A 25,381-nucleotide genomic window follows, 5' to 3' on the forward strand; every position below is an offset into this window, starting at 1 on the left:
ACTAGAGTAGAGTAGAGTAGAGTATACTAGAGTAGAGTAGAGTAGAGTATACTAGAGTAGAGTAGAGTAGAGTATACTAGAGTAGAGTAGAGTAGAGTAGAGTAGAGTAGAGTATACTAGAGTAGAGTAGAGTAGAGTAGAGTATACTAGAGTAGAGTAGAGTAGAGTATACTAGAGTAGAGTAGAGTAGAGTAGAGTAGAGTAGAGTAGAGTAGAGTAGAGTAGAGTAGAGTAGAGTAGAGTAGAGTAGAGTAGAGTATACTAGAGTAGAGTAGAGTAGAGTATACTAGAGTAGAGTAGAGTAGAGTAGAGTATACTAGAGTAGAGTAGAGTAGAGTAGAGTAGAGTAGAGTCTGGTACCTGCAGGTTCTTCCTCCAAACGTTCACAGCAGCGAAGGCCAGCTGCATCTGTTTCCTGCGAGCGTCTTTGTGTCGTTTGTAAGCGATCTCGATGAAGATGAGGAAGATCCCGGCGACGATGCCCCCAGCAACCAGCATGAACACACCTGAGGAGGAAGGACAGCCCTCAACACCTGCACAGCACCACAGGTTCTAGTCCCACACCTGCACAGCACCACAGGTTCTAGTCCCACACCTGCACAGCACCACGGGTTCTAGTCCCACACCTGCACAGCACCACAGGTTCTAGTCCCACACCTGCACAGCACCACGGGTTCTAGTCCCACACCTGTACAGAGGTCTGGTTCCTACCTGCCATGTTCTCGAAGGTGAGCGTAGCGGGGGCGTTGCTCCTGGAGTCACACTCCTGGTATCGAACCCACGTCTTGTCTAGATCCTCCATGAAGCCATTCTCATGAGAGCTGATGAGAGACAACCAAAGTAGGGTATCAGTAGAGTATCACAAGGGTATGAGAGGGGACACAGTGGGGTATCAGAGGGTATCAGAGGGTAAACGTTGGGTATCAGAGGGTATCAGAGGGTAAACGTTGGGGTATCAGTAGGGTATGAGAGGGTAAACAGTGGGGTATCAGTAGGGTATTAGAGGGTAAACGTTGGGTATCAGAGGGTATCAGAGGGTATGAGAGGGTAAACGTTGGGTATCAGAGGGTATCAGAGGGTAAACGTTGGGTATCAGAGGGTATCAGAGGGTAAACGTTGGGTATCAGAGGGTATGAGAGGGTAAACATTGGGTATCAGAGGGTATCAGAGGGTAAACGTTGGGTATCAGAGGGTATGAGAGGGTAAACGTTGGGTATCAGAGGGTATGAGAGGGTAAACGTTGGGTATCAGAGGGTATCAGAGGGTAAACGTTGGGTATCAGAGGGTATGAGAGGGTAAACGTTGGGTATCAGAGGGTAAACGTTGGGTATCAGTAGGGTATGAGAGGGTAAACGTTGGGTATCAGAGGGTAAACGTTGGGTATCAGAGGGTATCACCTCTCCATCGGGGTGTTTTTACCTGAGAATAGCCAGAGAAACGTTCTGTTTCCACGGACTGTCTTTCCTCATTCCAATCCCAAATCCGGAGCGAAAGAACAGCTCTCCTGTCGTCACCAGATCACATTTCTGTGATGCCTCGAACTCCAGCACGGCGCTGTCCCAGATGAAGGCATGAAGCTTACTGCAGGAGGAACAGGGGGGGGTATGAGGAGCAGAGCAGAGGACAGATCTTCTCTCAGAGACAACAACACCTTAGAGGGCCTACTTGTCTCTGACGGCCTGGATGGCCTCGGCGGCGCTCTCGTAGTTGTGCTTCTCCATGTGCCGGTACATGGTGCTCAGCTCCACCTGCCGTCTGAAGTAGATGTCCACCGAGCTCTGCTTCACTGTGGCGTAGATGAACTTATCCGACGGGTTACGCAGCTGGAAGCAGGCAGAGGAGACTTTGATCAAACCAGCAGCACAGCTCAGGAGGCAGGTCACCTGATTAAACATCTGCAGGGGTCTGACTGACTGAGTACTCCTGGTGCATTCTGGGTGATCAGAGACATGAATGATATCTGAAGCGGCAGGAATCAGTGTTCTTATTATAGAACTGTATTTGAAAAGGTCTCTATTAATATACTAATGTGGGGACATAAAAGATGGAGCAGACGATAGAAGGTAGAGACATTTAAATGTGCTGATCAGTGATAGTATTGATCACAGAGGTCACAGAGGTCACAGAGGTCACGCCGTCTCACCCTGGGGTCGTTGATGCCAGTGATGCGCTCCTCAGGCCGGTCCAACACAAGGAAGGCTGCCAGGTTGGCAGTATATGACGCTACGATGATCATAGCAAAACCCGCCCACACCATACCCAGAATCCTCGCTGAGAAACTCCTGGGAGCTCCTGAGAGACAGACAGAGAGAGAGACAGACAGGTAGAGACAGACAGAGAGACAGACAGAGAGAGAGACAGACAGACAGACAGACAGAGAGAGAGAGAGATAGAGAGATAGAGAGACAGAGAGACAGACAGACAGACAGAGAGACAGACAGACAGACAGACAGACGAAGAGAGAGACAGAGAGACAGAGACAGACAGAGAGACAGACAGAGAGAGAGACAGAGACAGAGAGACGGAGAGAGAGACAGACAGAGAGAGAGACAGACAGACAGAGAGAGAGATAGAGAGATAGAGAGATAGAGAGACAGACAGACAGACAGAGAGACAGACAGACAGACAGACAGACAGACAGACGAAGAGAGAGACAGAGAGACAGAGACAGACAGAGAGACAGACAGACAGACAGAGACAGACAGACAGAGAGAGAGAGACAGACAGACAGACAGACAGACAGACAGGTGTTAACAGTGCAGCAGTAGGACTGTGTAACAGGAAGTGATGGAGCAGCACCGACCTTCTCCGATCCCAGAGTTCAACAGTACTCCCCATGAGAACCACATGGCGGAGGACAGGGTGAGGGCGTCTTCTTCTTCTTCTTCACTGTTCACTTTAAACCTTCCAAACGGGCTGCAGAGGCACACATCATACACATCATACACATCATACACATCATACACATCATACACATCATACACGTATATATATTTATGTATGTGTATGTATTACTCATTCTCCTGCAGGAGAGCGTACCTGAACCGGTCTAATAGGTAAAGCATCACTGCCACCACGTGGACCGACAGACCGACTAACAGCCACAGTGTGCTCTGGAACGGCTGCATGAACGAGTCCAGAGTGCTGCGAGGGATTTCCTACAGGACAGGAGTACTACATTAATATAGCTTAAATATGTACTCTACTCTGATTGTTGACCTCGTCATGAATAAATACAGTTCATCTCATCATCAGAGGTTCTTTGAGTAACTAAAGACTGATGAAAGCTGCTCTGAGTTATCAGTTAGAGTTCAAACATCAACGCATTCACCAGATAACAACGTCATTTATGAAATAAAAACTAAATGAATCATGATAATATAAATGAATTAATGAGAGTTACTCTTCTTCTCTGAGAGATGAACTGACACCAGTATCTGATTCTGTGCTCAGGTACTCGTTAAAGTACTACCATACAACCGCACCGGACATCACCACGGCAACGTGACGTGAGCCTGTCATCAGCTGACCAACAATCAGGTTAAAATCATATTTTATGAGACGAGATTTGTAAAGTTTATTTTATCTAACTGTTCATCTGAAAGCAGCTTTAAACGGTTAATTATTAACATCCCAACGGTGGAAACTATTGATCTGCTGTCGGCTGTGAACTGGGTCAGCGTGACCTCAAACATCCAAAAATATCCTGCAGAGCAGCTCAGAGTCCAGCAGAAACCGGTCTAAACCTGGAACCTGGTTCTGCTTAGAACGTCTCCAACCTGAGTGAAAACAACCTGATAAACTATTTCAGGTGAAATATTACAGGAAGGACACTACGCCAGCATAGATATCCCACAATGCAACGCAGTAGTGGCGACAGCGTTCCTAACAGACGATAGCAGGCCGCTCTGTAACGTCAATAACAAAGTGTCATATAGAGTCATATAGTTTATAGTTCAGACTTTATGATTCTCATAAACCATCAGCTGGTCACCTGAGGCTGGTACCGGTTACCATGGTTACAGACAGCGATTCACACTATAATAAAACAAATAATAATATACTATATATATATATATATATATATATATATAATAATATCATATAGTACAGTAGACACAGTAAGACTTTAGATATAATAATGAGATTAGACTCATCATGGTCCACTTAAGCTCTGGATAAAGTGACGTACTGTAGCTTTAAGAATCAGTGATAACGTTCTGACTCTTCTAACCAATGAGAGGACAGGGATCTGAGTCAGCTGACCTTCTTCACCAGGATGGTGAGGCCCTGGTACTTGAAGGGTTTGGAGAACTCGATGTACTGAGCGCGCTCGTTGTTGATGGTGAGAGGAGCCACGATCATATCGGCCAGACCTCCTAACAGCTCCCCCATCATCCCGTTCCACTCCTTCTTATTACTGTTGTTCACCTGGGGAGGACAACACTGTTAGGAGGAGGAGCAGGAGCAGGAGGAAGACTGGAGGTGATGAAGGAGGAGATGAAGGAGGAGGTGAAGGAGGAGATAAAGGAGGAGATAAAGGAGGTGATGAAGGAGGAGTTGACTAAGGAGGTGAAAGAGGAGGAGATGAAGGAGGTGATGAAGGAGGAGGTGAAGGAGGAGATAAAGGAGGAGATAAAGGAGGTGATGAAGGAGGAGGTGAAGGAGGAGATAAAGGAGGAGATAAAGGAGGTGATGAAGGAGGAGGTGAAGGAGGAGATAAAGGAGGAGATAAAGGAGGTGATGAAGGAGGAGTTGACTAATGAGGTGAAGGAGGTGATGAAGGAGGTGATGAAGGAGGAGATGAAGGAGGTGATGAAGGAGGAGATGAAGGAGGAGGAGAGAGAGATGAAGGAGGAGAGAGAGATGAAGGAGGAGGAGAGAGATGAAGGAGGAGGAGAGAGAGATGAAGGAGGAGGAGAGAGAGATGACTTCATGTCTCTCTCCTCCACAAGGTCACTCTGAGGGACAGACTCTGGTCTCCATGGCAACAAGCCTCAGTGATGAGCTGAGGAGAATCAGTAAACAGGACAGAGAGACAGCTGGTCACATGACCAGAGAGGATACCATGACAACGCTCATCTGTCAGGACCAGAGTACTACTGTAGGTACTGTGAGTACTACTGTAGGTACTGTGAGTACTACTGTAGGTACTGTGAGTACCAGTAGTACTAGGTACTGTGAGTACCAGTAGTACTGAAGTCTCTCACACACACACACACACACACACACACACACACACACACACACACACACACAGACTTACGCGCTCCTGTGTGCCAAATTTCCCATCAGCCACCAGGTGAACCTCGTAGGTGAAGTTCATGCTCATGGCCAGTTTGATGAGCAGGTCGACGCAGAAACCATAGCAACACTGAGGGACGATGGGCTGACCTGGACACACACACACACACACACACACACACACACACACACACACACACACAGGGTCAGGGGTGTGCACGTCTGTGCATGTGCATGTGAGTCTAAATTTGTGTGTGTGTGTGTGTGTGTGTGTGTGTGAGTATAAGTGTGTGTGTGTTACTGTGTGTGTATTGAGTGTGTGTGTGTGTGTGTGTGTGTGTGTGTGTGTGTGTGTGTGTGTGTTAGTGTGTTTTTCAGTGTGTGTGTGTGTTAGTGTGTGTGTGTGTGTGTGTGTGTGTGTGTGTGTGTGTGTGTGTGTGTGTGTGTGTGTGTGTGTTAGTGTGTGTTTGTGTGTATTTAGTGTGTGTGTGTGTGTTAGTGTGTGTTGGTGTGTGTTAGCGTGTGTGTACCTGGTGTGGTGCCGTTGGGTCCGGTACAGATCACCTTCTTGATCAGTACTCCGTTCAGCGTGTACTCTTCTCTACACGTCCCGTCAGTCTTCGTCGGCTTCACGTAAACAAACGGCTCCTGATGGATCGTCACAATCTGAACACCAATAACAACATCAGCTTTATCGCTCATATATACATGTATATAACAGTAGTACTGGCAGTACCAGTAGCATCAGTACCAGTAGTACTAGTAGTACTAGTAGTAGTAGTAACAGTAGTAGTAGTAGTAGTAGTAACAGTAGTAGTGTCAGTAACAGTAGTAGTATCAGTAACAGTAGTAGTATCAGTAACAGTAGTAGTAGTGTCAGTAACAGTAGTAGTGTCAGTAACAGTAGTAGTAGTAGTAGTAGTAGTATCAGTAACAGTAGTAGTAGTAGTAACAGTAGTAGTGTCAGTAACAGTAGTAGTAGTGTCAGTAACAGTACTAGTGTCAGTAACAGTAGTAGTAGTAGTAGTAGTAACAGTAGTAGTGTCAGTACCTTCAGTTTCGTAGACATCTGGTATCCGACTGGTTTCTCTGTCTCTCCTCCAGGCCAGATGATCTTCCTCTGAGGGTTCATCACAACCTGAACACACACACACACACACACACACACACACACACACACACACACACACACACACACACACACACACACACACACACACACACACACACACACACACACACACACAGGTTTCAGTGTGACTGGCTGACATCATCAATACTTCATGGGTCCATCAATAGTTAAAGAGCAGCAGACTAACAGACCTGCTGAGGTTCAGTGTCATGGTTGAGTCTGAACCAGTGATCCATGTGAGGAACACGACAACAAACCAGGTGGAAACATCTGACCTTTAGTTCAGAACACTGATCCTACGTTTCCCATGATGCACCTGGAACGTGTCTTTGATCAGAGGCTCTCAGGGTGTCTCAACGTCAAGGATGCTTCCTTGGTAGGACGCGTGTGTTTAACCAGCTTTAACCAGCTGTATGACCAGGTGTAACCAGGTGTGTAACCAGATGTGTAACCAGATGTAACCAGGTGTGCAACCAGATGTGTGACCAGGTGAACTGTACCTGAGATCCGTTGAAGACTCCGACCTGGACCAGGCGACCTGGCTTCTGTTGGTAGTTCAGGATGCTGTAGGTGGCGAAGCGCCGGTCGCCGTCGTCGTTAAACTCGATCCGTCCAGTTAGACCGTCGGGGTACTTGGATGACATCAGCACTCTGGAGAGCCAATCAGAGAGCAGGAGAGTCAGGGTTTAGTTCTGGTTGTGACCTAACAGGGGTTTTATTCTGAGTGTGGAGACGAGGTCACATGACGCGGCTGGACCTGGTAAACATCAGTGATCTAACTGGACGTGATGGTGAATGTAGGTCAGAGGAGGTTCATTAAATCCAGATGTGGAGCTGAATCCAGATCAGATCAGTGAAGCTGAAGGTGGAGGAGACGCCTCCGTCCTGATCTCAGCCGACAGCAGAGCAGAGCCTGAGGCCTTCACTGACCGCAGTAAACACCAGCGCTGACTGGGACTGCAGGGAGCTCTACTCTGAGTGGAGCTCCTGGACTATAATCTCCATGATTAGATTATTCATAGCACGTCAGAGGACCTGGTTTTAAGGATCCAGTCAAATATATCAGATTTGATCTTTTCTCTTTCTGTTAAATATAAACTTTGACTCGATATTTATCCCATCTGACCTCCGTTAACCCCGTCTCTACCTCTCAGTGCAGTACGACGGTGTTCCTCATCATCACAGAGATGAAAACACACCTTACCAAGCCTTCACGCTCCACCGCCTTCAGAAGAAGCACCCATGGTGTTTTGATTAAACACAATGTGTTTTAGGCCTCTGCTCCGTGTCAGCATAATATCCTCCTGAACATGAAGGTCTTTAAGAAGGATGTAGACCTTGACCCCATCGTCATGTCAGATGATACTGTGCTTCAGTAATCAATATTCCATGACCACAAACTAAGGGATATTAAAGCTGGAGGCTTGGAGGCGGTTTGTACTCCGGCGTTGGTTAGATGTGATGAAGTGCGTCGGCTAGAGATGCTGGTTCTCTCCGTCTCTGTTGAACAGAGGCCATAAGGTCTCTCTGTAGGAGGCCCGGGGTAAACAGAGTCAGCATGGGCCTCTGGTTTTGGCTCCACAGTTCCTGTTTACGTCACACTACAACACACCAGGTCCTGATGGGTTCAGAGTCCACTGCTCCTCACACTAAGTAGTAGAAACAAAATCCTGAAAGAGCTGCTGGTCAGCCACCAACCAGACCGCATGATGGTTTGTAAAGAAGATGATTGGATGAACCATCTGTCAATCAAACTCTAACCCGAGCCAATCAGGAGGAGATAGAAAACATCTCCTTCAGTGTCGCTCTTCTTCTTTCAGTGAACAAACACTCTCCAGTTCTAAAGGACCTGATGCTAACGTAGCGGCTACGTTGCTGCTCCGTGTCGTCACTCACACACCTAAGCTCCGCCCCCTAGCTACCTGTAGCTGCTCACAGGACTCTGATTGGTCCGTGGTTTACTGGACACAAACACATTACTGTAAGATGTTTTAACTGCTGTTTCACTCACCTGTTCAGATATTTCATATCTTTACCGTCTTATTACTATTGATATTTATTCCATCCATTTTTACAACATGTTGGGATACAACAGAAGAAGAAACTGGCTTTAAATGTGCTCAGTGCTGAGCCAGGTTGACCTCTGACCTCAGTGGGCGGCGGTACTGACCGTTTGAAGAGCGGGCCGGTCCTCCAGATGTTGGTGTTCCCCACGCAGCCCCGCGGAGGCTCCGTGATGTTCTCCTTCTCAAACAGCTCCTGCAGAGACTGAGCCACCACGGCCACGGCGTCCGCGATGTGGGCCGACTCGTTCTTACCGTTAATCAGCTGGAGGCCCAGCAGGCCTGCACCACGCCAACACGCACACAACACACACACATTCACATGCACACACACACACACACACACACACACACACACACACACACACAAGAGAGAGGTTACACACACACACACAGCAGGAGGAGGCGTACCAGGCAGCAGACTGAAAGCCGCCCTCATTCATACGCTTAATTAAAAACTCACACACACTTTCATTAATCACACAGAAACTAAAGGAGCACTTCAGTGTAATTCAAACACACACTCGGGGCTTCAGGCGTAAGGTCAGTGTTCGGTACCACCAAACTGCATGCTGGGAGTTCACTCTGAGAATCACAGCCGTTTGTCTCAGGACAGAAGACGCCTCACTGAGACGCCATGAACCGTGTTTGGTGTTTTCCTTCAGCAGAAACTGGTCACACTGTAACGGAGGCAGACGTAGAGACAAAACGTCTCCATGGCCATACCTCTGCCTCCACCTGACACACAGCAGCTGGCTAACACTGTTAGCATTACCCAGAAAACTACTGGAGGAGCTAGCTTACATCTACTAATGTAGCTACTAGCTAGCGCTGTGGCTAGTTAGAACTGCTACAGCAAAGTTAGCTCATATGTATGTCTAAAGAGGCTCCTGACCACAGTAAAGTGAGGCCTCCTCCTCTGAATCACAGACAGCTCAGTGTTCTAGATGAGCTGGTTGTTCTGGTGAAACACTCGTTAAAGCTAGCGTGTTCAGTGAGGAATGCTAACGGTGTTAGCAGGCCGCTGCTCTGTTAGCTGAAGCAGCAAATGCAGATTTGTGTTCCTCATAACGTGACACGTCTCTGATGAAGAAAAGCAACATCTAAATCCATAATGTCACAGGAGTGCTCCATGGGTTTCTTTACAGGGAAAAGTCTCAGAAACAACCTCAGCACAGACACAAAGCACAGACAGGGTGGACACAATAACAGGAACACCTGCTAACCTAATGCCGTCAACACAAGGGACCTCTGAGGACACATGAGCTGGAGGCTGGAGAGCTGTATCGGGATGTTTGCTCTCCAGCTACAGGGGTTCACGTTATTCTGTACATCAACTGGATATAAAACCTGGAAAAGCCTTAAAACCCTGGAGCAGTCTGGAAGGTTCAACGCTGTGGTCTGAGTATTCTGGTCGAGGATAATAACCCTCAGTATGCCTCTAATATCATCATGACGTTATCATAATGAGCTCAGGACTACAGTCTGAAGGCAGAATGAATTGAACAGTGAATTCTTTCATTCATCGTCTTTCCTCTAAGCTCCAGCGGTGTGGAGGCTCCACATGTTTCTGTCCTCACGCTGATCAACACACCATGTGTGATACATTAAGTAAAGTAGACTCTCCAAAGTAGTAGCTTGTTGTCTGAAAAATATAATAATCAGAGCTTAAATTATTGTTGAAGAGTATAAATAAGACCTTTATCTGACAGCTGGTTTCATTCTGATATCTTGCCTGTAAACTCAAACCTGGTGTAGAAATAACAAACAGCTTCCTGATGACACTGTGACCAAAAGCTCTCAACTGGAGGTCCAGGTTCTAGATTACTTCCCGATCTTTTATGCCACGTCTCGTTGGACTCATCAGCCTTCAACAGGACGTGGTAGAAAGCTCCTCAGTAAATCCAGTAAGTGGACCTGGAGTGAAGAAAGAATCTTCCAGTTCAACCTGGAGGTGCTTTGTCTAAAAGCCTGAAGGAGGAGAGATGATGGAGGCGTCAACATCTTCTGACAGCAGCTTTGTGATGAAGTCAAAGAGGAAGAGGAGGTCGATGATGAAGAAGTCTATTTTAGGACTCTTTGTTTGGTTGATGTCTGAGACATGAACGTTAAGACTTGACCCAGGAGGATTAGACACGGTAAAAAGGCTTCAATCTGAGACGCTTTCCCTAAAAAGAAACCTCAAAGTTCCCCGACAGACAAACCAGCTGAGGACTATTTTCAGAGCGCCGTCCTGCTGCACTCTTAACTTCATGATGGAGGTTTTCTGACGGGGACGTCATCATTTAAGAGTGCAGCAGCTGGTGAGGATGTTTCTGAAACAAGAAGCAACAGAGCGGGGAGCCGATTACCCAGCAGCCCCTTCTGCTAGCAGCTCACAGGAAGTCTGAAATTTAGGATCCCAAAGGATCTTTACATGGCCAGAAGTATGTGGACAGCATGTGTCATGTGACACCAGGTTCATTAACGAGCTGCTCTGATGGGGAGGTCAGGTCTGGATCCCAGTTGGTGGTCTTGTTCAGGGCTCTTTACAGACCAGTCCAGTTCTTCGTGGGAAACCAGTTCTCTAAGGAGCTGCTTTGTGTTGGGGGTCGATCTAGACCAGACCAGGAAACAGACCCGGCCTCCTCCAGAGGGGTGTCCACATACTTTTGTCCGTAAAGCATAGCTCTGTTTACGTCACGACGTCACCTGGCCGACTGGGTAATCAGCTGACTCAATAAACCCCGCCCCCCTCCCTGGCAGGGCGGGCCCCATGTTCCAGTGGGCGGGGCCTCAATTGGCCAATGGCAGAGGGCAAAGCATCAAGCAGGAAACAGGAAGCAGCGGCGGCATCTTACCAGTGTTTGTTCAGACACACCTCACGGTAACCGTAGCAACACTAGCTGTTAATCAACAACCCCCCCCCCCCATCGACCCTGAATAAAGCCCCCCCATGTTACAGTATACTGAGAGAACGGGCAGACGGGCGGGCGGACGACACACACTATAGAAATGAAACAAACAAAAAGATGTTAGACACATTTAAAGCCACACAGTTACAATGAGCCAGAAAAGAAAAGAGCGGTTAGAACCTTTAAACACGCCGTCGGTTCTCTCAATGTTTAAACGTTCAACCGGCAGTTAGAGAACCAGAGAGAAACACACCGGGACGCTGAGGAGCTAACTGACTGTGATGAGGAGGAGCGTCCTTCATCAGAGACCTACAGCACGAGCAGACAGAGAGAGACGGAGCGGCCATGTTTCCATCCAACCGCCTCGTCGTCATGGCGACTGATTGGTTTGAGGTGTTCACCGTTAAACACCCTGACTCCTATTAGTGTTTGTACGCTGATGGGCTGTGATTGGCTCTCTCTGAGGAGGCGTGGCTTCCTGTCTGACCAGCCGGGGATCCTGATTGGTCCTGATAGATTGGGCTGTTTTTCATTTCAAACAACTGTCTATGGATATATGTATTTTATTGAACAGCAAACACCCGCCCTCTGTTTGTATTAAATATATCCAGGCTCTGTTTTTAATTAATAACTTTAATGTTGTTTCCTAACGAGCTAACTAAATAAATTAAAAGTACTGGAAGTTGTTAGAAACACTAGTTGTGTTTAACTGCTGTGAAAACAAGGTTTATTTTAAGCGATGAACTTTTGGTAAAACGTTAGTTTCAGTGAGTTCATCGTCCATCATGTGTAGCTGACACCGTCTCTATGACGACCGTGGGACCTGTGTGTGTGTGTGTGTGTGTGTGTGTGTGTGTAACGTAGTGCATCGGTGTGTGTTCATCACCATGGTGACGTGGCGGAGCGGGTTAACGGCCGCCTCGACTAGCAACACCTAGAAACCACACGGACGCCATGGCAACCAGATCCAACCAAAGCTATTATTTATGAGCCTTTGGTGTTTATAATAATATAGTCATGCTCATATCTGCTCAGTGGAGGTAAACTCTGCTAGTTTTATAGTTTATTTAATTACTCTGAGTGTCTGCAGCTCGTTTCCTTCATATTTTCTGTCCGTCTCAAAGGACCGTGTTTATGTGGCGTCTGCATGAACCCAACGTTCAGACGAGCAGCGGCGCCCTGATGTGTCTGAAGTCAGCTCAGTGTGAAAGGCTGGAAGCCGACGGTACAAATATAGAAACAACAGGAACACTTTGGTGTTTCTGTGGAGCTGCGTCTCGTGATTCTCCGTGTGACGGCGCTTTAACAGCTTCATCTGTGAAGCGTCGCTGATACAAACGCCTCAACTCTAATTGGACTTTTGGCAAAACTGACAGACTTTGTTGAGAATGATCTTGACAGTCGGATGGAAGCAGAGCTGAGAGACGGAGACAGAGAGAGAGAATTCCAGAGGAGTGAGGAAGAAGAGAGGTGAGGAAGAGGAGGAGGAGGCTGATGTACCATCTGGAGCTTCACTCAGAGCCTTTCCCGTCATCTCTCTCTCTCCCACCAGCCAGACGTAACCGGAGCCGGTCATGTTGAGCTGACGGGCTGCTTTATACACGGCGGCCGCTTCATCCTCACTGCAACACACACAGAGTACAACAGTACACACATGTACATACACACATGTACATACACACATGTACACTACACACATGTACATACACACATGTACAGCACCGCATGGTAACCCTCACACGTACCCTAACGGGCACCACGAGCACCTAGCAACACACTGGCACAGTGACAACTACCTAGCAACACAGTGACAACCATACCAGTCAACAGAAGCGTATAATTAATTATTCCCAAAACCAACACTCACACCAATTAGGTGGTAACAACCCCAAAACGGCCATGGTAACCATTTAGTATCAACCAGAACTCTTAAAAAACTACTTAGCAATGACCAATGTTCTTGAAAACACACAATAACATTTAAAAAACCTTCAGATCTGAACAAATTAAACCAAATGAATACTACTCTTTGTTAAGCTGCATGCCTTTCTGAAAATCCTCCACCTTTTATTAGGACGTTCAGTCAGTGTCTTCCATTGAAGCAATAAATTCCTCAGTGGGGTCATCTTGACCCAGAAAGCCCGGTTCTCTGTTTCTCCTGCTGCAGGGCTGTGCCATCAATGCCTACATGTACCAGGATGCATTTCCCTGCCGTATCCTCTCCACTAACCACCTCGGCCTCTCTTCTGTATTCTTCAGCCTACCATTGCTCCATAAATACATCTGAATGTATGTGAGTCAATGTGAGTCAGACTAAACACTGTGAAATTACAAAAAAAACTAATCAGGGTGTCACTGATCCTGTCGTCTTCGTCCACATTTAGAATCAGTAAACGGATTGTTCTTCATCTGGTACCAGATCGGCTTAATCAGATCAGTATCCAGAAGATCAACACCCAAGCAACAACACTGAAGTCACCACCTATAACTATGCAACTATACAGCAACAGCCTAGCAAACACCCCATAATATGGTAGCCAACAACCAGATCTCCCTGGAAACCACCTAGCAACCACCCAAACCACGTAACGACTGCACAAACCTGGCAGACAGGATGATGACTCGGGCCTCCAGGTCTTTGGCCTCCAGCAGCAGAGCCGTCAGGTTGGTGTCCGGGCTGAACAGAAGCACCTTCTCCGCCTGGAGGACCGCCACGCAGCAAGACAGGTGGCAGTGCAGGGCGACAGATGGCAGCGCGACAGGTCACATCGTGGGACATAGAGAAACACGGCAGAACAAAACACCACAGGACACATCATAGGACACGCATTATTAGCTGTGAACCATCAAACCCCCCCCCGACACCCCCATGACCCCGGCCTCGACCATGCTCCCTCTCACCCACGCCACCATGGGGGGAGGGGGCGGGGCCAAAAGGTGTTCTGCTGCTGAACTAAAAGAAAACTCAAAGTCGAAGCTTGAATACAAAGAAGGAGGGGCAAAACGTTGAGCGTGGTGTGGTGGCACATGCAAACTGAGGCGCTTTCAACCAACCAACCAATCAGGGACGTGCATGTTAGAGAGCGCTGATGCAACCGCAAACAATAACAAAAGAGTTTGAGTGGAGAGAGGAAGATGGGGAGGAGGGAGGAGAAAGGAAAAGAAAAAGGAGGTTTGATGTTGCAGAGGAGCACGAGGATCCTGGTGGGCGGCGTTCCTCAGGTCTGCAGACAGAACCAAGCCTCAGCCTGGCTGCATGCAACGCTCACATGGAAAAGAAAGAGGGGGGGAGGAAGAGGGGGCGTCTCTCCTGCGAGGGTGAACCCATCCCCGTGTGCAGGGGTCATGAGAAACAAAAGAACGTAAAGAGATGGTGGAGAAAAGACGAGCCACCAGGATAAGAGTCTATCTCTGGGTCGGATTCTGGGGGCGGGCCGGTGCTGCTACCGAGCGAGCTCATTGGTTGGGCGGCGTGCATCATGTGACCATGCAAGTTTATACCTTGGGTGTTCTCCTGAAGTCAAAGTGTTGTTGGTCGAGGTTTTCATAGTTCCTGTTTTTATTCTGATGGTAATGTGCACAGAGAAAATATGTAGACACAGAAGAAGACAGTCAGAAGAAATGAGGCCAGTAAAGAATCCGACAAAGAGCTGCTGAGGATGAGGACACGGAGAGACAGACACCCCTCAGCTGTCTGTCTGTCTGTCCAGCTGTCTGTCTGTCTGTCTGTACAGCTGTCTGTACAGCTGTCTGTCTGTCTGTCTGTGTGTCTGTCTGTACAGCTGTCTGTCTGTCTGACTGTCTGTCTGTACAGCTGTCTGTCTGTCTGTCTGTCTGTCTGTCTGTACACCTGTTTGTCTGTTTTTTCTAAAATGTAATTATTGGTCTAAATGATCATATTTTTGTTATTAATCCAAAACATTAAAGACCTTTTTATTGTGTTTGAAATGAAACAAACTTCTGGCTTATTTCTGATTATTTTTAGTCATGGAGATAAAAATAAACATGAAGCCTTGTTTCTTATTTTTAGAGCCGACGGAGAACAAAGAATAAACAGAAAGACGACTCATCAGCGACATCACAGACGAGTTCCAGAAGATGAAGACGAGAGAACTGAACCTCTGAACGTCTGAACCTGAAGGACTGAGATCCACCAGGAGAACATGGTCCATCGGTTCTCTCTTTGTTCTCTCATCGTGCTGTTTGTCGTGTTCAGTGAAACTTAAGCAAATAAAATAGGAAGGTAAATTAGTTTAAAGACTTCGTCAGTAACAAGAGTAGAAGCAGAAGAAGAACCTGGACCAGCTGACCTTCTACAGAGAATCGGTTTCTATAGTTCTCATGCTCTTTAATGGTCACCACGTCTCCACTTATTCAGTTAGAGCTTCAAAACTGTTTCGCACAATTAAGGATTTTTTTATACATTTTTCCATTTTTCAAAATTATCATTAAACACGTTGATTGTTATGAATTCTTTATGGACTGAAAGAGTCAACAGCTTTTTCATTCACTTCTCCTTCATATATTTAACTGAGACTGATGTGTACAGAAAGCAGAGCTCTGATTGGTTAGTCCTCGTCACATGACATCGTTGCTCGCTGCAGCGTTCCTAAAGTTTAATTATTGTTACTGAGAAATAAGAGATGGACCTGTCTGTCCACCTGTCTGTCTGTCTGTCCACCTGTCTGTCTGTCTGTCCACCTGTCTGTCTGTCTGTCTGTCCACCTGTCTGTCTGTCTGTCTACCTGTCTGTCTGTCCACCTGTCTGTCTGTCCACCTGTCTGTCCACCTGTCTGTCTATCTGTCTGTCTACCTGTCTGTCTGTCTACCTGTCTGTCTACCTGTCTGTCTGTCCACCTGTCTGTCTGTCCACCTGTCTGTCCACCTGTCTGTCTATCTGTCTGTCTACCTGTCTGTCTGTCTACCTGTCTGTCTACCTGTTTGTCTGTCTGTCTGTCTGTCTGTCTGTCTGTCTGTCTGTCTGTCTGTCTACCTGTCTGTCTGTCTGTCTGTTTGTCTGTCTGTCTGTCTGTCTACCTGTCTGTCTGTCTGTCTGTCTGTCTGTCTGTCTGTCTGTCTGTCTACCTGTCTGTCTGTCTGTCTGTCTGTCTGTCTGTCTGTCTGTCTGTCTGTCTACCTGTCTGTCTGTCTGTCTGTCTACCTGTCTGTCTGTCTGTCTGTCTGTCTGTCTGTCTGTCTGTCTGTCTGTCTGTCTGTCTGTCTGTCTGTCTGTCTGTCTGTCTGTCTGTCTGTCTGTCTGTCTGTCTGTCTGTCTACCTGTCTGTCTGTCTACCTGTCTGTCTGTCTGTCTGTCCACCTGTCTGTCTGTCTGTCTGTCTACCTGTCTGTCTGTCTACCTGTCTGTCTGTCTGTCCACCTGTCTGTCTGTCTGTCCACCTGTCTGTCTGTCTACCTGTCTGTCTGTCTACCTGTCTGTCTGTCTGTCTGTCTGTCTGTCTGTCTCTGTCTGTCTGTCTGTCTGTCTACCTGTCTGCCTGTCTGTCTGTCTGTCTGTCTACCTGTCTGTCTGTCTGTCTACCTGTCTGTCTGTCTACCTGTCTGTCTGTCTGTCTGTCTGTCTACCTGTCTGTCTGTCTGTCTGTCTACCTGTCTGCCTGTCTGTCTGTCTGTCTGTCTGTCTGTCTGTCTGTCTGTCTGTCTGTCTGTCCACCATGCGTTGCTCCCTCCAGCGTTCCTAAAGAGCATCTACGTTGACGATGATGCATTTGAGAGCGCAAAAAAAAAGCGTCATGTGAACGTCTCCTAATAATATTTATTAATAAAAGCTGTGTTTTGGGTCTCAATAATATCGACATATCTCCGACCTCACAGCCCAAACATCTGGATCCATGTCCTGACCTCAAAGCACGACAGGAAACCAAAGTTTACGTCCAAAAACAAAACCAAGAGTCTGAACGTTGTGAGCGTCCCATTAGTCTTCATTCAATACGCTCCAAATGTTCATCTCATTAAATATACATCCTCACAGGGAATCCCTGAACACACACACACACACACACACACACACACACACACACACACACACACACACACACACACACACACACACACACACACACACACACACACACACACACACCTTTATAAAGCTTTTTACTTCCTGTCGGTTTCAGGCTGAACTTGTTAATGTGTGAAGGTTGTAAAGTACTTGGATGTTGTACTTCTACTGCGTGTTAATACCTGAACACACCACAGTTTACATAAATAGTTATATATTTTATTCTACCATATTGAATTTTACTTTATTTTAACATCTGTTCTATTTAAGTCTCAGATTCTCTTTATTAATGTCAGTTTTTCTTTAATATAATCTGCAGTAACATCGTCACTAATATTATCACTCACATCAGAATGTTCAAATACCGGACTGAACGCGCTCCCTGAAGTAAACATCCACTGAGGACTTTGATTTACACACTGATTGACAGGTCGACGTCACTCCTCCTCACTCCATATATGGTCACTTCAAAGCTTAAGACTGTGTTCTTCAAGAGGAACTCGGTTGGGACACAATCTTGAAGAACATCTTCTTTTGGACTCAGTGAGATGATGACTCCTCCTCTTTCGTCTCCACCAGATCACCGTAACATCTGCCTGAGTCGCAGTCGGAGTTTGAGGTATTGCTCAAAGACCTTATAGGGTTCTCCGCTGGAACCCAGGACAGAACTTGCTCCTGCAGCCTGGACTGAGAGACATTGAATCGGGTCATCGGTTCTGGAGGTGCCACCGGTTCCACCAGTTCCTCACTTCTGACTTCCTGTGAGTCCGTGGTCGTAGATACTTTCTTTACTCCTCCTCCATCTTTGTCTGGAGGATCTTCAGACCACTCTGGTTTTTCACAGCAGGGTTCAGATAAAGACCTGCTGTCCGTCTGATGCTGACCCTCCGTCCTCTAGGTGTCACAGTCTGACCTCCGTCTCATCGTGTCCTCATCGTGTGACTGTCTCCATCCTCATCATGACATCATGGACCAGATGTTTAATTCAGAAACGCTGCCGTTCAGTGCAGCAGCTTCGACTAATGTGCTGTAATATTCATGTTCCTCCTCCAACATTCATGAGGCTCACGAGGCGCCGCTGGGAGACAGGAAGTCACCGTTATACTTTTCTAAACTTTCACTCGTCTGGACTGGTTTGACTTCCTCTGACTTTATTTAGAGGAGTCGCAGAGGGATGGAGATGTTCTGCTTCTCCGTTTAAACCATCTTCAGCTTCACCACTCAAACATTCAGACTCATCAAACCTACGTTTACCAAACATCTGTCCAGGTCTGTGTGTGGAAACGAAGACGATATGAAGCTGAATATATTGTTCACGTTGTGTTTATTACGTAACAAACAAAGGTCAGAATAGATCCGAGGAATTAAACTATAACTAATTTATTCATATTTATATTCTGCTCCTTTATCTGTTTTCTGAACGGGTCGTTCTCCATAAAGAGTACTTTCACTTTTGGTGCTTTAAGTATATTTTGATGATGTACTACTACCGACTGCTGGACTCCTAACAGAGTATTTCTACACTGTGGTATTAATGATATTATAATAATATTAACTGGAAACGTTGATGGATTATTGATTACTGATCACTTTGTTCTGTGTCTTCCTGATGCCTCACAGGGAATCTGTCTGTCTGCAGAGGCGAGGACAGACAGACAGACAGACAGACAGACAGACAGACAGACAGACAGGTGGTCTAACAGTGAAGCAGGTCGACAGCTGAGATGTGTTTGCTCGACTCCGACTCCTTCAGTGTGGAGGAGGTGAGAAACCAGACAACAGAGGAGGTGAAGAACTGAAGGATGACGAGGACCAAAAGACAGACGGAGAGAACGGAAGAAAAATAAACTGGAATACAGAAAAAACTATAAATGTAGAAAAACTTAATTAAAGAAAGAGATGATAATAAACTAAACTCCACCAAGACAGAACAGCAAAAATATTTTAAGAAATTAATCATCAAATGCAACAAAAAAAAGATCAAAAATAAGATTAAAGGACACATGGAATAAGATTTTTTGAATTAAAGTAAAAGAATGAAGATGTTCAAACTGAGACAGAAACTAGTCTCTATTAAAAAGATTGAATCTCTATGTGTCCCGGTTCTTATTATTAATTATTAATATTATTATTAATAATAATAATATTATTATTATCATTATTATCATTATTAATATTATTATTAATATTATTATTATTAATATTATTAATATTATTAATATTATTATTATTGGTCAGTGGAGCCTCTCGTCAGCTTTCAGAGTCCACTTCCTGACTAACAAACTAGAAAAAACATTCTTGGTGGAGATTAAAAAAACTAAACGAAAGAAGAAGAAAGAGAAACTGCTTTAAAGCCAGAACCAATATAAAAGCCAGGAGGAGGATGAAGGAGATGAAGGAGATGAAGGAGATGAAGGAGATGAAGGAGGGATGAAGGAGATGAAGGAGGGAGGGATGAAGGAGGCATGAAGGAGATGAAGCAGGGATGAAGGAGATGAAGGAGATGAAGGAGGGAAGGGATGAAGGAGGGATGAAGGAGATGAAGGAGGGATGAAGGAGGGGTGAAGGAGGCACGGAAGAGGGATGAAGGAGGGATGAAGGAGGCATGGAGGAGGGATGAAGGAGGGATGAAGGAGGTGAAGGAGGTGAAGGAGGTGAAGGGAGCAGTTCCATTTCTACAAACATCTGTTGATGGTAAACATCTCAGAGTCGGAGAACAAACAGAGATCTAGTGTTCAGTCTCCTCCAGAGAACCTCCACCTTAATGTGTGTGTGTGGGGGGGGGGGGTTTCCTCCAGAGACCCTGGGAGCTGTGTTGGTGGGCGGTAATAGCTCCTGGTAGGGTATCCAAAGGTTAAGTGGTGAAGGGGTCTTCACTGACCCTCTATGAATCAGACAGAAAAGAGTCGTAGCTCCTCAACCAGAAAAGGGAAACCAGGGCCCCGATAAACCACCCTGTGGACCACCACCATGTGGACCCCCACCCTGTGGACCCCCACCCTGTGGACCACCACCCTGTGGACCACCATGTGGACCCCACCCTGTGGACCACCACCCTGTGGACCACCACCATGTGGACCCCCACTCTGTGGACCACCACCCTGTGGACCACCACCATGTGGACCCCCACCTGTGGACCACCACCCTGTGGGCCACCACCCTGTGGACCACCACCATGTGGACCACCATGTGGACCCCCACCATGTGGACCCCCACCCTGTGGGCCACCACCCTGTGGACCCCCACCATGTGGACCACCACCCTGTGGACCACCACCATGTGGACCACCACCATGTGGACCCCCACCATGTGGACCCCCACCCTGTGGGCCACCACCCTGTGGACCCCCACCATGTGGACCACCACCCTGTGGACCCCCACCATGTGGACCACCACCCTGTGGACCCCCCACTAGCATATTTCCAGCATCCCAGAGGAGCCTGGAGACATGGCATCCCAGTGGGCCAGGTTCAAAGGTCAGAAGGTCATCAGGGCTGTCTGGTGGAGACCAGAGCTGAAGGAGGACATCTAACTGGAGGAGGACATATAGCTGAAGGAGAACATCTAGCTGAAGGAGGACATTTAGCTGGAGGAGGACATTTAGCTGGAGGAGAACATCTAGCTGAAGGAGGACATCTAGCTGGAGGAGGACATCTAGCTGAAGGAGGACATCTAGCTGAAGGAGAACATCTAGCTGGAGGAGAACATCTAGCTGAAGGAGGACATCTAGCTGAAGGAGGACATCTAGCTGGAGGAGAACATCTAGCTGGAGGAGGACATCTAGCTGAAGGAGGACATCTAGCTGAAGGAGAACATCTAGCTGGAGGAGGACTCGAATGAGATCGAGGATACAAGCGTCTGACATGAACTTCCTTAGTAGGGAGTCTGGACTCTTTAGAGACAGAGATCCTTCAGGTCTAAAGGGACCAGCTGAGGAGGTTCATCATCCTTTAGAGGTTTTAGTAAGAGGTCCAGAGGTAGACCAAGACACTGGAGGGATTATAGATCTGGTAAATGTTTCTGGGTAGACGGACCTCCTCCTCAGAACGCTTCAACAAGTTCCAACAGGACCCGACCCGGTTAGAGGAAGACGATGGATGAAAGCTCTGGAAGTCTCTGGAATGACTTTTATTGTGAAAAAGGAGGAACTGAAACATGTTGATGCTAATGTTGATGCTAATCTGACCGATGCTAACATGCTCCCATGCTAAACCAACACTGAATCACCATCTCATTGATGGCGCCGCGCGAGTGGCTGCCTCTTACAGCAGCTCCTGCTCACCTGTGAGCTTTTTCCTTTAAATTGTGTTTTTTTGTTACTTTCTGTTTTTTGTTTTTTTTACTTATTTAATTTTTGTAAACACTTGTGCACTATGGCAGCGAGACACGTAGAGTTTCACGTGGTCTACCTGCAGTTTTTTGCACCCCATTGTTTACAGCAGGGGTCAGCTGTTAGCGCTCCGGGACACGGCGCTGCTGCTGCCGGAGGAGAGACCCGAGGTTCCCCGTGAGCTGAGGAGGAGGAGACGGGGATGCCGTGCTGGGGCAGAACGTCGCGCCAGGAGGAGACGTTTTAAACCCGTCCTCCCCTCCATCATCATGGGAAACGTACGGTCTCTCCCCAACAAGATGGACGAGCTATCAGCACTGACTCGCCATCAGAGGGAATACCGGGAGTGTAGCGTCATGGTGTTCACGGAGACATGGCTCACGGAGCTGACTCCGGACACCAACGCTGCTCTGGACGGGTTCCGCATCATCCGGGCAGACAGGACAGCGGAGAGTGGTAAGAGGAAGGGAGGAGGTCTGGCAGTGTTTGTGAATGATAGATGGTGTAACTCTGGACACATCACTGTTAAGGAGCAGACCTGTACAGAGGACATTGAGCTGTTGGCCGTTAGCATGAGGCCGGTATATTTACCGAGGGAGTTCTCACATGTTATCATGATAGCTGCGTATGTTCCCCCCTCTGCTAACGGAGAAGCGGCCTGTGACGTCATACACTCGCCGATAAGCAGGCTGCTGACACAACATCCCAATGTCCTCCTCCTCCTCTCTGGTGACTTTAACCATGTCCTCCTCCTCCTCTCTGGTGACTTTAACCATGTCCTCCTCCTCCTCTCTGGTGACTTTAACCATGTCCTCCTCCTCCTCTCTGGTGACTTTAACCATGTCCTCCTCCTCCTCCTCCTCCTCTCTGGTGACTTTAACCATGCCCTCCTCCTCCTCCTCTCTGGTGACTTTAACCATGCTCCCTCCTCCTCCTCCTCTCTGGTGACTTTAACCATGCCCTCCTCCTCCTCTCTGGTGACTTTAACCCCTCCTCCTCCTCCTCTCTGGTGATGTCCTCCTCCTCCTCCTCTCTGGTGACTTTAACCATGCCCTCCTCCTCCTCCTCTCTGGTGACTTTAACCATGCCCCTCCGTCCTCCACTCTGCCCACCTTCACCCAGTACATCACCTGCCCCACCTGAGACAACAGAACCCTGGACCGAACCCTGGCAGACTGTATCTGCTGAGGAGACTGAGGACCTTTGGAGTGCAGGGAGCACTCCTGAGGACCTTCTTTGACTCCGTGGTGGCATCAGCCATTTTTTATGCAGTGGTCTGCTGGAGCAGCAGCATCTCAGCAGCCGACAAGAAGAGACTGAACAAGCTTGTCAGGAAGGCCAGCAGTGTGCTGGGGTGTCCACTGGATACGGTGGAGGTGGTGGGAGACAGGAGGGTGATGGCCAAGCTGTCATCCCTGATGAACAACACCTCCCCCCCCATGCAGGACACCCTGGCAGCTCTGTGCAGCTCCTTCACCACCGGCTGCTCCACCCCCGGTGGTGAAGGAGAGCAGGTCCTTCATTCACCCCCGGTGGTGAAGGAGAGGTACTGCAGGTCCTTCATTCACCCCCGGTGGTGAAGGAGAGGTACTGCAGGTCCTTCATTCACCCCCGGTGGTGAAGGAGAGGTACTGCAGGTCCTTCCTTCCTGCTGCTGTCAGGCTGCACAACCAGCTCTGCTCCCAGTAGACCACATGACACATGACAATAATAACATGACAATAGAAACCTGTGCAATACATTACACATTACACTGTGCAATAATAGTTAAAATAGTTTTTCTGTCTGTAAATATAATATTTCAGTTATTGTTGATTTTCTACTGTTTTTTATTGCTTATTTATAATACTTGTTTGTTTGTTTTTCATTTGTTTTTTTAGCTTGTCTTCTTCTACTATGTCTCTTGTGTGCACTTTACTCTCTGCTGCTGTAAGCCTGCAAATTTCCCCGCTGCGGGACTAATAAAGGATTATCTTATCTTATCTTATCTTATCACTATGACAACAGAAACACAGGGTCAGGAGATCAGATGGTCTGGTCTCCTCACAGTCTAGACCGGCTCACATGAGATCCTGTTCCACCGAGTGAAGAGGAGTCTGAACTAGAGAGGAGCTCATGAAGTTCCTCCTGTCTGAACCGATGTTTACAGGAGATGACATAAAGTTGACATAAAGTTGAGTTAGTGAAACATCTGGACTGGTCCAGATGTTTCACTAACTCAACACAACTTTACTGTTTTTTAAAAAAATGTCTCAAGGTTTGATTTAGTTTATAGAAGTGAAACTGCAGTCTGATGATGGAGGAGTGAACTGATAAGACCACACACACACACACACACACACACACACACACACACACACACACACACACACACACTGCAGCTCATTGTTTGTCATGCGATGACCAAAAAACACATGACGGTCAGCACACACACACACCGGGAGTCTGTGTGTTGTATATTTATATGTGTGTATATATGTGTGTGTATGTATAGGTGTGTGAATATGTGTGTGTGTATATATATGTTTATATGTGTGTGTATATGTGTGTGTGTATATATATGTTTATATGTGTGTGTGTATATGTGTGTGTGTGTGTATATATGTTTATGTGTGTGTGTATATATGTGTGTGTATATGTGTGTGTATATGTATATGTGTGTATATGTGTGTGTGTATAGGTGTGTGTGTATGTGTGTATGTATATGTGTGTGTGTGTGTGTGTATGTATATGTGTGTGTGTGTGTGTGTGTGTATGTATATGTGTGTGTGTGTATGTGTGTATGTATATGTGTGTGTGTGTGTGTGTGTGTGTGTGTGTGTGTGTGTGTGTGTGTGTGTGTGTGTGTGTGTGTGTGTGTGTGTGTGTGTGTGTGTCTCACCTTGGTCTCCCTCTCCTCCAGCAGCGTCTCCAGTCTCTTCTGAGCGGCTCGTCCTTCGTGGTCGTCGCTGACGATGAGGATGATGTGGTTCCACCTGAACTCCCTCATCAGGTCGAACCAGACGTGAGCCTGGTGTGAGTACGGAGGCACCGTCCTCAGGAAGGACAGGTGGATGCTCTGGGGGGAGGTATTGATCCGTTATCAGGTATCAGACTGGTGTTCTCTGATACATTACCAATGTATTCAGGAGACGATCATTAATGTGAATATGTGAAGTATGATTTTAAGTTTATTTAAAAAAAAAAAAAAAAAAAAAAAAAAACATGGTGACGTCTCTGTTTGCTTTGTGGACGTTTTGAAGACTTGAGTTAAGTGAATACTCCGTCGCCATCTTGTTTTTTTTGCAACCAGTGAACAGGAAGTGACCATATATGGAGTGAGGAGGAGTGACGTAGAGACGCCGTATACGTCTCTGGTGTGGACCTGTCAATCAGTGTGTAGCCCCGCCCTAAAGCATCCCCTGCTTTATGGTCTGTTTGACTCTAAATGGAGCATCATTTACTAAATGAACATCATGCTGTATTGAAGAAGACTTGAAACTAGAGATTGAGACCATAAACTCATGTTTACAATGTTTACTGAGGGAATAAATCAAGAGAGAAGTAGAGTCATTTTCTCATAGACACTCATTCACAAAAGTGAATGAGTGTGAAATGTTCTTCAACCTGCCTGTATATAATCATATTTCATATTCTATATTCATTAGGTGTTGGGAGGTTTAATACAGAGTGTTAGCCGTTAGCCGGAGCTAACAGACG

General features: G+C 47.0%; 1 protein-coding gene across 1 annotated transcript in view; it reads right to left on the reverse strand.

The window, feature by feature from the left end:
• The window catches only part of LOC129101168 (glutamate receptor ionotropic, NMDA 1-like), a 39,649-nt gene that overhangs the window by 10,101 nt on the left and 4,167 nt on the right, over positions 1 to 25,381 (reverse strand). The window contains exons 3-18 of the mRNA XM_054610839.1: positions 24,564 to 24,740; positions 13,936 to 14,033; positions 12,834 to 12,955; positions 8,547 to 8,721; positions 6,877 to 7,027; positions 6,296 to 6,382; positions 5,775 to 5,910; positions 5,267 to 5,394; positions 4,267 to 4,431; positions 3,040 to 3,158; positions 2,804 to 2,916; positions 2,144 to 2,292; positions 1,666 to 1,823; positions 1,420 to 1,581; positions 712 to 821; positions 361 to 506 (exon numbers count right to left, since the gene is read on the reverse strand). Coding sequence (XP_054466814.1) covers positions 361 to 506; positions 712 to 821; positions 1,420 to 1,581; positions 1,666 to 1,823; positions 2,144 to 2,292; positions 2,804 to 2,916; positions 3,040 to 3,158; positions 4,267 to 4,431; positions 5,267 to 5,394; positions 5,775 to 5,910; positions 6,296 to 6,382; positions 6,877 to 7,027; positions 8,547 to 8,721; positions 12,834 to 12,955; positions 13,936 to 14,033; positions 24,564 to 24,740 — 2,196 coding nt within the window. The remainder of the gene's footprint in view (positions 1 to 360; positions 507 to 711; positions 822 to 1,419; positions 1,582 to 1,665; positions 1,824 to 2,143; positions 2,293 to 2,803; positions 2,917 to 3,039; positions 3,159 to 4,266; positions 4,432 to 5,266; positions 5,395 to 5,774; positions 5,911 to 6,295; positions 6,383 to 6,876; positions 7,028 to 8,546; positions 8,722 to 12,833; positions 12,956 to 13,935; positions 14,034 to 24,563; positions 24,741 to 25,381) is intronic.

The sequence above is a fragment of the Anoplopoma fimbria genome, chromosome 13 (genome assembly GCF_027596085.1).
Source record: "Anoplopoma fimbria isolate UVic2021 breed Golden Eagle Sablefish chromosome 13, Afim_UVic_2022, whole genome shotgun sequence".
NCBI lineage: Eukaryota > Metazoa > Chordata > Actinopteri > Perciformes > Anoplopomatidae > Anoplopoma > Anoplopoma fimbria.